General features: G+C 39.9%; 1 protein-coding gene across 11 annotated transcripts in view; it reads right to left on the bottom strand.

The window, feature by feature from the left end:
- Positions 1-13,648, bottom strand: part of ATP2B2 (ATPase plasma membrane Ca2+ transporting 2) — a gene marked incomplete at both ends in the record, with an annotated part of 158,148 nt that overhangs the window by 9,113 nt on the left and 135,387 nt on the right. For 8 of the 11 annotated variants that reach the window (XM_082288990.1, XM_082288982.1, XM_082288989.1 and 5 more), the window contains 3 exons: positions 7,828-8,010; positions 11,687-11,794; positions 13,247-13,458. In XM_082288990.1, coding sequence (XP_082145116.1) covers positions 7,828-8,010; positions 11,687-11,794; positions 13,247-13,458 — 503 coding nt within the window. Of the gene's footprint in view, positions 1-1,681; positions 1,769-7,827; positions 8,011-11,686; positions 11,795-13,246; positions 13,459-13,648 lie in introns of all 11 variants that reach the window. The other 3 variants (XM_082288987.1, XM_082288980.1, XM_082288981.1) reach the window with 2 other exon arrangements.

The following is a 13,648-nucleotide window of genomic DNA, read 5'->3' on the forward strand; positions in this document are numbered from 1 at the left end:
ATTCTACCCTGGGAAGTCATTCCCTGGGTGAAAGGCAGCTTTGGAATTTTGGTGGTTTGTGCCCTAACGTGTGGAAATGAATGAACGTGGGCTCAGGAACCTGGCACAGCTTCATGACTTTGCTTCTCCCAATCCTGCTGCTGTCCTGGAATAGTTGAGATGAAAGTTCTCAGGCCAAACTTCCCAAGATAAAAGTAGGAAAATATAGAAAAATCTCCAAGGAGCAATTGCCAAAGTTGGAACTGAAATAGCTTTAGCAAAAATGATGTTCCTCCTTTAAATCCGACAGAACTTCAGGTGCTGTGCTCTGCTCTTGCATGAAAACACTTTAAAAATCAACCAACCAATCAACCAGACATGAAAAAAAGCAAAAAACCCCCTTCAGAGATCTGTCTGATGGACAAATACTTCTGAGACTATTTTGTGATTGTTCGATAAGATTTAATTGCTGCTATAAAAGTCATGTCTGAGTGCTTGGTGTGCAAATACTGAGGGGGTTTGCACTCAAACTTGAAAAGTCAAGCTTCCTTTTTCCTGCAGGAGTTCTGGAATTTTATCCCCTTCTCTTGTCGGCCTTATCTCTGTCTGCCTTCCCTCTCTGTGTTGGCCAGAGAGAAAAGAGCAGTTTCTTCTCTGTCTGGCCAACTTCTCTCTAAAACTTGTATGAGGAATACGCCCCGTTGTCTTCTGCAGCGTGTGGCAAGCTTGTAAACGGAGTTCTCTACATTTAAATATTCTTTTAATGCTGTAATACAAAATAGCCACTCACAGTCCTGGATAAATAAAAATCTAGAACCAAAGTCTTCCTGAGAAACTGGAATTTTTCTGTTACTGAAGCAGCCCTTCCTTATCAGCTGCCTCAAAGATGTTTCATTCCCTTCAGTACCTCTCCAGTAGATATTTTACATCTAAAACCAAGCTGTGTCAGGATTTTAGGATTCAGAAATCTGCTTCTCCTAAGAAATTTGTTACCACACCAATTTTGCTGTTTCAACATTGTCCTTTGATTTGTCTAGGTCCCTCCTGCTTCAATGCTTACCTGCCAGTGAACTCAGAGATATAAATCTACACCTAAATAAGACAGAGAGAAGAAATCTAAATAAGGTAGAGAGAATAAATCTAATAAGTCTTTCACCTTTCAGGTAAAGTTTAACCCTTTAGCCTGGCACCATAAACTACATTCCCTATTTTCTTGTTCCTTCCTTTCCATGTCTTTCCTGGACATGTTACAGAGGATTCCTGGTGGAATGATCTGATATCTGAAAAGCTCTATAATCATTTAAAATCTATCTTTTATAAGCAGCAGAAAATACATCAATGACACTGAGAAAACCTGACAGAACCCTCCAATAAAATTGCTATCTCCTCACAATAGGTAAAAAATGACCAAAATTCCTGTCCTCACCGTGAGTTAGCAAAGAGAAAGAGAGAGCAACTCCTGGGGAGTATCTACTGTACACAAAGTAATCACGTCCCAGGTTTTGAGCTAATTAAAGTCAGAGCAGAGACTGGGGAGGGGCAGAGGAGCTGAGTCTCAAGCGACTCTGGCTAAGTTGGCATCTCTGAGGGTCGGGTGCAGTAAGAATTCACACTCACGCCCAGCCGCAGCAGCAGAGGTGCTGGTAGGAGAGGAAAGAGCATTGGATAACGATACGTGACTAGGGCTAGAAATATTGGTTACATCCTGGGTCTGGCTTGTGACGGAGGACTGTCTCCTGAGAGCCCCCTGAAAGGAAGTGCCACTCTTGAAAGTATTGACTACTTCGATCTGTAACGGAGGAAAGAACGAGACAAGTTGCTTAAAGTATGGATACAGTTGCATAACTGACAGGAATAATCATGAAAAACAACAAATCAACCGTGCACACGCTTCTACTTCAGGTGGAATCAATATTTTTAAGGGTCCCTTTTCAATGTTTTTAGAAACGATTCAAATTTTCTGTCTGGATAAAATGAGGCAGCTCCGGACAAGGCAGTGGGGCTGCATCACTTTAAACAAGTAGAAGATTTGAAATAACAGTCTTTTAAAGTTTAAACCATTTTATTTAGGAGTAAATAGAAACAACTGGAATGTTTGATATCACTAATCTCCACTCTTTTTTTCCTACTTAGATTAAAGTCACATTGTTATTTCTCTCCAGGGGGAGAAAAAAGTCAGTTACTCAGGTGGAATTTGGGGGAGGGGGATGGGGATGACACTCAACCAAAAGAGAAAAACTTTAATACTCAAAATATGACTCCATTTTGTCTATAAACCCAGGGTTTCCAGTACACAAGTTTGATAAAATAACTCTTCCAAATTTTAGCTGACTTTTTCTGTAATGAAAGTTTGCATAAATTTAGCATAGTTGTAAAGAATGTTGGGGGTTTATAACCAGAGGTTTAAAGAGATTAAAATTGTATCTTTATACAAAGCACTTAAAATCACCCAGAAAATGATGTGGAACTGGATTGACTATTGCAGCAAATAACATGACAATTTTCTACTTGTTTTCATATGCCTGTTTGACAGATCCATCCTGAGCACTTTTAGTCCTCACCACAGAGGATGAGTTAAAAACAAAGCTGAGTATTTCAAGGCATCCTTTGGCACCAGTGTAAACTCCTAAAAAGCAGGCTCTGGGTACAGAGGGAAAGCCAGGGATTGGCAGGAGTAAATCCCACAAATCCCTACAGCCCAAAATGTCCTCTCTGTTGCATCAGTGCAACCACAACAGACAAAGCAGCAGGAATTCCCACGGGGGGAATTCGACCAACTACTTGTTTGAAGTAACCCACTGTTACCAGATCATGCAGCCCACATTTCTGGAGATAACCAGCCTAGAAAAAGGGAAATTGGTGGTATTTTTATCCATTTAAACAGCACAAATCTCGGTGCAAACCCTCCTACATTTTCCAAGTGGGAAGAACTAAAATGAATTTATGATTTTCTGCTGTGGTCAGTCTTAGGAAAAAACCAGGTTGTAGGGCTGCATCTTCATTAATATGGATGTTTCCCATCTCTTAATCTTATCTTTGGCCATCATTGTTTCTTCTCCTGTGTGTTTTTATGGGAATAATCAACCACAGCCAGCTGGAAAAGGGATCCCATGTTACTGCTGTGAAATTGGCACCGTGAATTTTCCTACACAAAGCCCGAGTGATTTGTTCTGTCTGAGCCCTGGTACCATTTCACTGTGCACACCCAGGGCTGGACAGTGTTCAGCAGACCCCACAACTGCAGAGCTTTGGTTTTGGCAGCAGACTTACATGTCCAGTGCAAATCTCACAGTAAATCAGACAATGTGAGGTGATTGGCACATGGGGTAGGTAACGAGGGGGGTGTTAGCTAAGGTTCATGGAAAAACCACATGGCTCAAACCGTGGCTCATGTGGCAAATTCAATACTCACCTGAAACGCTCTACAAAAGTAGAATTAAATACAGATCTTGGGTTCTCGGGGTGGAACCCAGGTGACAGAGCACTCTTCAAAAGAGACCATTCAAAAAAGACTTCTGAGAGTCCCACTGAGGGCATGAAATGTGCTGATAAACCCTGAGCCAAAGGGTATTTCTAGATGTGCAAATGCCTTCCTAACAAACTGAAAGCCTCTGGTACAAGAGTGAAAAGATGAGGGAAGATCTGTATTTAATGGTTTCTTCAGAGAACAAGAATTACAGCCATGTAATTTGCTTTTCTCCTGAAGAAAGGAACTCCAGCTCTTCATGGATGTAATTCATGGGGGGAGGATGACAACCTCCCCAGAACCCTAAAAGCTGAACATACAGGACTGTGCTCTGCCTGAAGCCAAGAAAGAAGAGAAGAACTTGGCCCAAAAGTTTGTCTTCTCCAAGCAGAAAATAACAAAGAAGAAAAGAGTTCATGGAAATAAATAGTGCACTTTGAATTAAGATGTAACCTTTTAATGACAAGGGAAAGCATTTATTTAGAACAATTCAAGCTGCTAAAGAGGAGAAAGGAAACAAAAATTCTTGAGTTTAAAAAATTTCCAACACAATATAGGATGCAGTGGTGTTTTGATTATGGACCTTCAGGTAGAGAAAAAATACTGTCCTACATTTCAAGCTTATCCATAACGTTGAAATTTTTCACACCCTTCTCATTTTTCCCTGTGTCCTATCCTCTAGAAGATCCCATTTTTTAAGGTGTGCACAGCCTGTAAAAATATCAGTGATTAGCAACTAAAAAACATTTAAAATCTAATAGTAGCAGAATAGTCCTGGCAGAGCAAATTTTTTTTCCTGATTTTTAACACAAAACAGATTTTCAGAATGATTTCTTTTTTCATTAACATGAGTAGGACTCAGGACTCATTCCCCTAATCTCCAAGAAGGATATTAATTTAAAATTTAAAAAAAAAGCCACCTTTCTGCACGAAATAGAACCGTTTCCATTCCACTTACACAAGGCTACCACGATGTTTTCTATATTAAAAGCTACATGGAAACCATAAAATGAGATTCTGGCTTTTCATCCAACATCAGAAACTGTTGCCAGGAGTGACTTTCACTGCTGGCAGGTTTGAATTGGTTGAAAAGAAAAGTTTTTATGCTTTCTACATGAAAAATTAAGGGTGAAAAATGCAATACAGCACCGCTGGGTGGTTTTTAGCATCTGAAGAGGAATAATATTTAAGTAGCAATTGCCCTGTCACCTGTATTCTTTTCAGCTTTTCCTTTTATTCTCAGAACATTCCAGGCAGTTGTTTCCCACCTGATGCAGATAAAACAAACTGAATTTCAGGATCAATGAAGCAGCAGGGGAAAGAATCAGACCAGGGGTGTAAAATTCTGAGAAACTTGAGAAGTTTTTGAATCTCCTCACTTCAGAATGTTTCCATTCTCATATGTGAGGGAACTAGAGAAACTTTCAATGGACAATTACAAGAGTTGAGATGCATTTTTTTCTCCTGTTTTTCACTCAGCTGATGCAGTTTGGCCTGGAGGTGAACTTGGTGAACCTCCCAAAGGCTGTTAGACCCACCAAGAGGGTGTGATCAGTCTTGTCTGCCTTCAGAATGAAAACTTTGTGAGAAATGCAACAAAGACTGGAAAAAACTGCAGAAAACTGTTGCAAAGTCCTGTCTTTATGCAATTTCAGACCTCTTTTAGATCCTCCTCAAACCTGAATAACTAAAATGAGCCGTTTGTGAAGCTTCACACCTCAGTGGTCATCTGAGAGAGGCTTCCAGTGAGAGAACTCTTCCATTCAGAGAAGGAGAACACACATCCATCCAGAGATTCCCTACTGCATATTTATAAGACAAGAAAATATCTAAATGAACAACAGGAGGCCAAAAAGAACAAATCAGAAGTTGATAGCCAGTGTCTGGCTTAGTTATGTGCATTTTTCATACGCCTTTCAAGTAAATTTATGCAAGTCTTCACAGAAACAGAAAAATCCCAGTGAAAATCCCTTCTCTGGTGTCTTGGGTTGAACCCTCTGTTTGAGAGGGGATGTGGAAGAAAAATCTCTTTAGCACTGCAAAGTTTTGTCAGTTTGGATGGGCTTAAATGAGAGCACTGCAAGGGAGATGTGTTGGTCACCTGCAAACAACACCCAGCCTCTTGCAGGTTCTTTATTTCAGAAGTGAAAGCTGTGGCCATCTGTCCATAGTGACTGAAGAGAAAATAAGGGTAAATCATCCAAATTACAGCAACAAGTGTGAAAACTGGTCTTGGTAGGATTGAATGATCAACCTGATCCTGAGCCCAGTGTTTATTCCTAGTCTGCCATCCTCAGAGAGGTATAAAATGAGGGGATGCTCTGCCTTCTTCTTCCACAGAGGACTCCTGCAAATCCTCCCAGGGATGCTACAGACATCCCAATCTTCTTCCAGCAGCTCTTCTTTTGCTGGCCTCCTGAGAAACGCAGTTCGAGGGAATGAATCCACCTGGAAGGGCCCCACACACAGCTCAGGGATCAAATCTGACCTAAGTCCATCACTCTCCGCTGCACACCTGGGCACTGCTTTGGAATCTGCTGGCCCATTTTCTTTTCTTCCTTTCATTGTCATTGCACAGATGTGAAATGGATGCAAAAAAATCAAAGTCACTGAGTAAATAAAATGAGAAGAAAAATCACAGAGGCCTCTTGGCAGAGAGGAGGGAGACATCCTACCAGAGGTGCTTCTACAGCTAAGAGCAGAAAGGAAACTGAGATGGATGTTAGATAATTAATGTTAGACAGATAATTAATGTTCATTTGGGTTTAAGTAGTGCAAAAGAATCATTTCTCTGTGAATTAAGTGGACAAAGAGATGCAGAACTAAAAGCTACCTCTCAGACTAGAAAGAGAACTGAAAGGATGTAATTTGCTTTGTTTTGCTTGAAGATATTTACACTCACCCCAACCAGAAAGACATCCTGACAGAAATGCCAACAGGCAACACTCCTCCTACAGCCACCAGGGAGAAAAGAATGCACATTTAGAGGTCATCTTTCCCTGAAGATCACCATTACCTGGGCACCTGCCTGTCCCAATTGAAATTTGAATTTGAATTTTCTCTAGTGATGAGTGCTCCTGACTCAATGGAGTCAAGACACACAACCTCAAAGCTGAAGATCCGTATTTAACCACTTACCACAGAACCCTGGGAATTCCCCAACTCTTAATCTCTACCAGCAGCTTCCACCCTCTTTATTTCATGCTCTGCAGATGCAGCCAAGAGATTTCACTGCCCTAATTTGACTTCTTGCCATCATTTTCTTCTAAATTCCTGGGTGCATCTCCCTCCCACCCCCCCAAAAAAGTATCAATTTGTAGATGTGAAAAAGCAGAATGTGCTATTTATCTTGGATGAAGGCAAAACCCCCAAATCTTCTGAGACAAAAATGTTCTTTAGAAGAATCTTTCAAGACAAAAAGATCTTTTTCTTAATTATTCACCTCTTTTTCTTGTCAGGCTCATGTAAAACATGCACATCTGATGTGGTGATATCTGTTCTCTGCTGCAAGCTGGCAGAAATACTCGATCTTAGAAAGATCAAGCAGAGCACACCTGAGTGCAATGAAACACTTCACTGCAATGGAAAAGGCAAAATACTTCACATGATTTTCTTCAGCACTCCAGCACAAATTTTACAGCTCCTTAACCTGCACTATATTTGGCACCATTGTTCAGTGCAAAGATCTGGTATAATAAAAAATGCCGTGGATTTTTGTGTTTAGCAGAAGTTGGGCAGAGATATTTCTAAGGAATCATTCCTAGTAGCCAACTCTTACACCTCAATATTTAATGCCTGCTTAGGCCCTTCCTACTAAATTCCAGAACCACATCTTTCATTACCTAATAGGAAAGAAAACCAATCCCTCTTAATCGTGATTGATGTGTGGCAGTGCCAGAACTGAGCAGATTAGATTTTTTAATCAAATTGTTCCTCATACTTCAGACTCCCCAATTTCAATTATTCTGTTAGTGCAGCAATGGCAGCAACAATATATTTTTTTGAGCAAATCAAACAATATGTTTTAGAAAGCTTTCAGAACATTCTGCGAGCTGATGTTGGCCAAGCAGCACAATTTTATGAGCTATCATCACTCGAGGAGAAAAAGAACATCCAGTCAGGGTATTCTCAAATCACAGATTCCTGGGTTTGCATTTTATCATTTTATATCTTTGCAGTTTATCCCTTCTGCTGCACACAACCCCTTTGCTCAGATCCCCTATTTTGTTTTTCATGGTTTTCCTTTGGAAACAATCAACCAGTGCCATCCTCCAAACACACAAATACTCCGTGGCTTCCTGTTAACGTTATCTTGCCTCGATCCCACATTAAACGTTCCTTTGGGTGGTTTTAGACCTTATGGGCATTTATTTTTAGCATACCTGGGTTTGGATTCTGTTGAGCCCTCGGAACCAGAGGATTTGTCCACGTCGGAGTTCTCTCTCTGCATGATCAATTTCTTCAACATCTTCATTGAGCTCTTCCTCAGGGACCTCCTCCTTCTCAGTGAGCCTCCCTGCCTCCTTTAAAAACTTTAGCCTACTTGTTGGGATGGTTGCAATGACCTAAAATTACAAAAAAGTACTGAAAACATAAGCCTCATTCAAGAGCAACAGTATAACAATCTGCTAATTACAAAAGAGCAATCATATTTTAGTAAGATCTAGAAAAGCTGAGCTAAGCCTGTTCCTAACAGCACTTTGCACTTGGACAACTCCATTTTAGTCCCAAAATATTTCGTTTACTATGTGAACAATCAGCATGATTTGCACCACTAAACCACAGTGTGGAGCAAGATCAAGGCTGGGAAAATTGTTACCAATAAAACAAACAGAAAATAAAACAAGATTGAAATATTTTAATGTAATTATGGAAAGAAAACTTAACAAGACTGATAGCTCTGCAATTAGAGTTTGGGTATTTGTAATGAATTATGCTAATGGGAGCTGAAAATTCATTGCATCTCATAAATCTTGCACTCCCTTGGTTCACGGCTTCAGCTTCCCCTTGTTCCAGCAAGTCAGGATTCTTTCCTGGCATTTCTCAAAACTGAGTTTTCTGAAAGGTCTGGATCTGGCTGTTGGACTTCTCATGGGACTCTCTCTAACTCTGTGTCCTTATCACCAATAAATTCTGATGAACTTAACCCCTCTTGTTCTGTTTGCCCACCAACATGGTCCTTGGCAGTAACTAATACAGGAGAACAATCTTCCAACATTGCAGATACTGCACCTGGACAATTGTTTTCAATGGATTTCAGTGTTACCCTCCTGGGCAGTCATTTTCTCTTTGTTCTGATTCCTTGAATAAAACCAGGAGCAGATCGGGCAATTTAAACATTACCTGGAATACACTGAATGCTTAAAGTAAACCACCTACAAAGTCAACTATTAGACCCACTTAGCAAAAACCTGCTGCAATTTTCTTTTTTGTCTTCGTTTCAGCAGTGAGCAACCACAACTGTGAAGCCCAGATGTGTGAAAAATGAAGAGAGAACCAAGACAGCTGAGGGAAATTGGTGAGGAGAGCTTTGGAAAACTGGAATGGATGCAGTGAAGACACATGGAAAGGTTCCAAATCTTTTCAGGGTGAAAGCAAACTTTTGAGTTTGCTGAGGGTCTCCTTGAGCTTCATGACCCACAAGGCCACTTTTATTATAATGTTTTCAAAGACAGATTAGAAAAAAAAATAAAATAATAAATAACCAAACCAAACCCAGTTTCTACACTACTATAAAGCCTTTTTAAAAGGGGGTTGAAAAATAAGATGCAAACCTGGAAAAGGAATGAACTGGTGTGACATGAGTAAAGACAGAACAGCAGAGAAAATGAAAGGGTAAATCTCATCAATTCAATACTTACTGAAAGTCCTTCAGCCTCCCAGCTTTCAAAACTACAATGCCAGCACTCTACAGAGAGAAACTACTGGAGACTGTGGGATCTGATGAAATTGATGGTGATAAAGGATTTTTAAGCCAATATTCATAAAAATAAGTGTATTGGATCAGGATTCTATGTGATAGAACATTCCTCTCCTGCACCACCTCAGCCAAGCTGATAAGACTCTGCTCTGATTCTTTCCTTAAGGTGTTTACATGGCTTTTTTCATTATTCATTCATTTTCTGTATCTGCCAGCACCCACACTGGTCAGGGCACAGACTCAACAGACCAGAAGCAGATTAAAGAGCTAAATATTATTCCCAGAAAAATGAACACAGCTTTAAAAAGTGATCAGTAATTCTGGGAATGGGACATGAAATACTTTAGAAAGCCTTGGTTGTCAGAAGGGATGGGAGCTGTTAGAAACCTGTCCCTCAAAGCATCTCAAATTGACTTCCTAGAAACTGCTCCTTAAATTCCTTTTAGAAGTGCCTGCTTTGACACTGAAACTTGGAAATCTTGATTGCTTTTAGTGGCTCACAAGAACAGTGGGTTCAGGAGGTAGATTAAAAATAAGAAGAACAAGTTTGTTTTGTGGTGAATTAGAATGAGTCACAGCAGCAGAGAAAAGGCTGAGAAGGAAGAGAAGCATCATAAAGGAAAGGAATTCTCTCTCACTGAAGAGCTCCATGAAGAAAGACCTTGCCACAGACTGCAAATCATGGGAATATGGACATAATTATTTGGTTTTAGCTTCTGTTTTTCTTTTCTGGTCACTAAATACTGACCACAAGATGGATTTTTTTTTTCCCCCCTCTACATTTGCTTTCTTTTCAGTGATAAAATTGTGGCAGTGTTCCAATACCAGTTTTAATTTAATGTCTAGGGTCTCACAATAAGCCTGGGGCAACTAAATTGAAAAAAAATTGCTGATATTAGTATTAGTTCTCAGTGATTATGTAATAGCCATGGATAACAAAATTTAGAAGCCAAAAAATTGATCAAAGGCCGTGGGAAATTCTTCACAGCTGAATGAAGCAGATTGGATTCTTCTCCCTCTCCCTGCTTTACTTCCCTCTTCTCCAAAAGATGGTATTTTCCAAACAGTTGGAAAAAAAAATTTTAAATCCTTCCTTTCTGAGATTATCAAACTGATTTTAGATCTTCCTCCGGCAAGGCCTTAAGTCAAATCCCAACCTCAGGTAATAATTATAGTAGAACCCTCTAATAGTGGTGGGTTTCAGCCAGATATGCATTAAAAGCTGTTCTGAGTCTGAGCTTTTCTAAGGAAAAAGGAGGCCACACTGTCCAAAAAGTGAATTTTTTTTCCAGAAGAGAACAAATAATCAGATTTGAAAGCAAACATTTATTCCCTGCACTTCCAGCAGAACCACAGCAGCTTCCAACTGCAGCTGGCCATTTCTTGACTCTTCATAGAGGCAAACTCTGGATCTACAAATCTCTTTACATCTGAGAGAACAAAATGTAACTTCACTTTTTTCTTTACTGCACCAGGTGGCAACAACTTAAATACCCTATTAATGCATTCAGAGGTGAAAAAATATTAATATTATTATTATTAACTTTGTAATCCGTGTTTGCACATAAAAGAATAATATAGGAAGTTAACAATAGTGATTGTGCCTGTATATTACTTCCAGAGAATGGATCCCAATTTATTTAATATCATCTCATTGACATTTATTTCTTCATCCATATACAATTATATATTAGCCAATGATGACAGAGGATATAGCAGAAATTTAAAAGGACACACTAATTTAACTGCACTTTTCTACAGCTATTAAAAGCAAAATAATCTCTTTTTTTTTTTTGCACTTCCAATTCCATTGTTCACACACAGAATTAGGTGGATGGAGAATCACTGCAGGAATATTTTAAACATGCTGGAACTTTTCCTATGACAGCTCCAGCAAGGGAATGAGTTGGTTGACCTAGAATTGGAACTTCATTTCAGCTCCAAAACTTTGCCACATCCTATGGAAGGAATTCTCTTCCAGGGAAGGAACAGAATTGCCTTTGTTGCCTTTTTTTTTTTTTTTTTTTTTTTTGGTGACTAAAAGATTTAACTTGTGGCTCAAACATCTCTCACCAAAAAGCCTAACTGAAGATGGCCCTGGTGATAGCACACCCTGCTAGAAAGGAAAGGTGTGAAAATTAACAAAAAACCCCAAAGGAACAGAGGGATAAATTACCCTTACTAATATATCTCTCCTCAAAGCCCTCAGAGAGCACCCTGGCTTTCAGTGAGGGCTGCACTTGACACTGAGAGAGAGCAAGGAAATAACAGGAATATCAACAATGTCACACCTTAGGATGTGCAGGTTCCTCAATGCTTACCTGACCCCACACCAGTTCTCCTAATCCAATAAATACACACCACATCCACTGGTCAAGCTGCAGGGGAGAGCAGCTGAAGGGTTTTCCTCCAAACTGGACAATTACTATCTACAAAGAGAAGCACAGAGGAAAAGGGGTCAATTTTTCAGGAGGAAAAGGGAACAAAACAAAAACAACCAAACAACCAAATGAAAGAAGCTGCAGAATTTTGGTCCCCAAAAAATCCCACCAAACTCCACAAACTTCTGCATCCCCAATTAAAGGTCAAAAAAGCCACAACAGTTCAGAATAAACTTCCTCAGCTTCATATTTAACAATGCTCAGGTATGAATGGTCAGGAGGAAAGAGAACAGGACAGTCCCCACGTGCTCTCCCAGCTCCTAAGAATTCTCAGCTGGGGATTTATTGACCATGATGTGGTTTATTTTGGAATGCCCATTGCAAGAGGGACTTTTCCCTCTGATAAACATCTTATTGTGTATTTATAGATGTGCCATCATAGACAGATGGTCCACAAAAGTCTGGTCCTGCTGGAGAAATGGGGTGGGAAAACCCCACACCTTCAGCAGGATAACACCACACAGAGTCTGAGGAGGTCGTTAGGCTGAGAAGGTTTTGCTGACTGAAAAGGAAATATTATTGATATTTCTTGTTAATATTGCTGCTGCAAAACCTGAAATCAAAAGCCAGAGATTTAAATTGTCCAAGTTTTAAACCCATGATTTTGAATTATTTGTCAAAGACCATCACTGTGAAGTTGTGCTCCTATCACTGCTGCACTTCCTCCAATATTCAGTTTATCGAGGAGTTTCCCTTTTCAAACCACTGCAGCCCAGGTCCAAATTGCTCTTTCCTCCTCCTTGCTGCTGCCAGGAGAAAGCTCCCAATACTGAGCTGCCACTGCAGAGCTGAGCAATGATGTCAAGATAGAAACAGATTTATAAATGATAATATCAAATAATATCAGGTACAGGATGGATGCAGGAGCAGAAGGAGGAATTCTTACAGAAGAAAAAATTGGCAAAAATGTGTATTAGTGATCATGTCCACTTGTGACTGGCACAGCAAACTCAGGAGAGGAACATGAGGTATCACAATCCAGGAGCATTATTGCTGGGAATACTGAGCATCACTGGGCAGTGGCATTGAACAGAAGAACAGTTCAGCATCAGCTGTCTGAAGGTAGATTTGTCTTTTCACGGAGTAATAAATAACTGTAAAATGCTTTGTTGATATACTTTAAATAATTTCTTCCTTAAAAACCAGCTACAATATCAATGATGGCTGCTATTATTGTACATGCTAAGATTAAATTAAGAATTAAGCCATCCCTAAGGATCAAAATTGATGTTGTATTAGTACAGCTACATAACATTTTCCATTATTAACGCTTGCATTGGTTGAGAAAATACATGCAACCAGGTGGTTTACTATTAAATGGGCCTCCTGCAGCACCTAGATTTAAAATTAAAGAAAAAGAAAACACACAGCAAAAAAAAGCCCAAACAACTTCAGGTAGATTTCTGGTGGGTAGTTACTACTTCTTGCCCAAAGCACTACCTGAATAGCGAATGTCCCCAGGACAATAGTGCAAAAAATGGGATTTCTGAAGATGCCATCAAAGACGTTCCTCTCGCCGTGGATTTTGCGGGCGTTGATCTCGTTGAAGAGCTGCATCATGACAAAGGTGTTGAAGATGATGGTGTAGTGCTCAGAAGGAGGAGAGTGAAGCGGGGCGTTCCTCCCACTGTCAATCTTAAACATTTTCTCACCTAAGTGTAAGACAAAAATAGAAGTTCCCACTAGAACTAATCAAACCAATTTCTATTCCCCCGTTTTCCTTAGCCTACTCTGCTTTTCCACCTTTCTAGGTGAAAACATTTCTTGCACCAGTGAGCAAAACACCTCTCAAATTTCTGAGCAAGAAGCTTTTTGAATGCTGACTCCTGTCTAACAACTCTA

Source organism: Coloeus monedula (genome assembly GCF_965178545.1).
Source record: "Coloeus monedula genome assembly, chromosome: 11".
In the NCBI taxonomy this organism is placed as follows: Eukaryota; Metazoa; Chordata; class Aves; order Passeriformes; family Corvidae; genus Coloeus; species Coloeus monedula.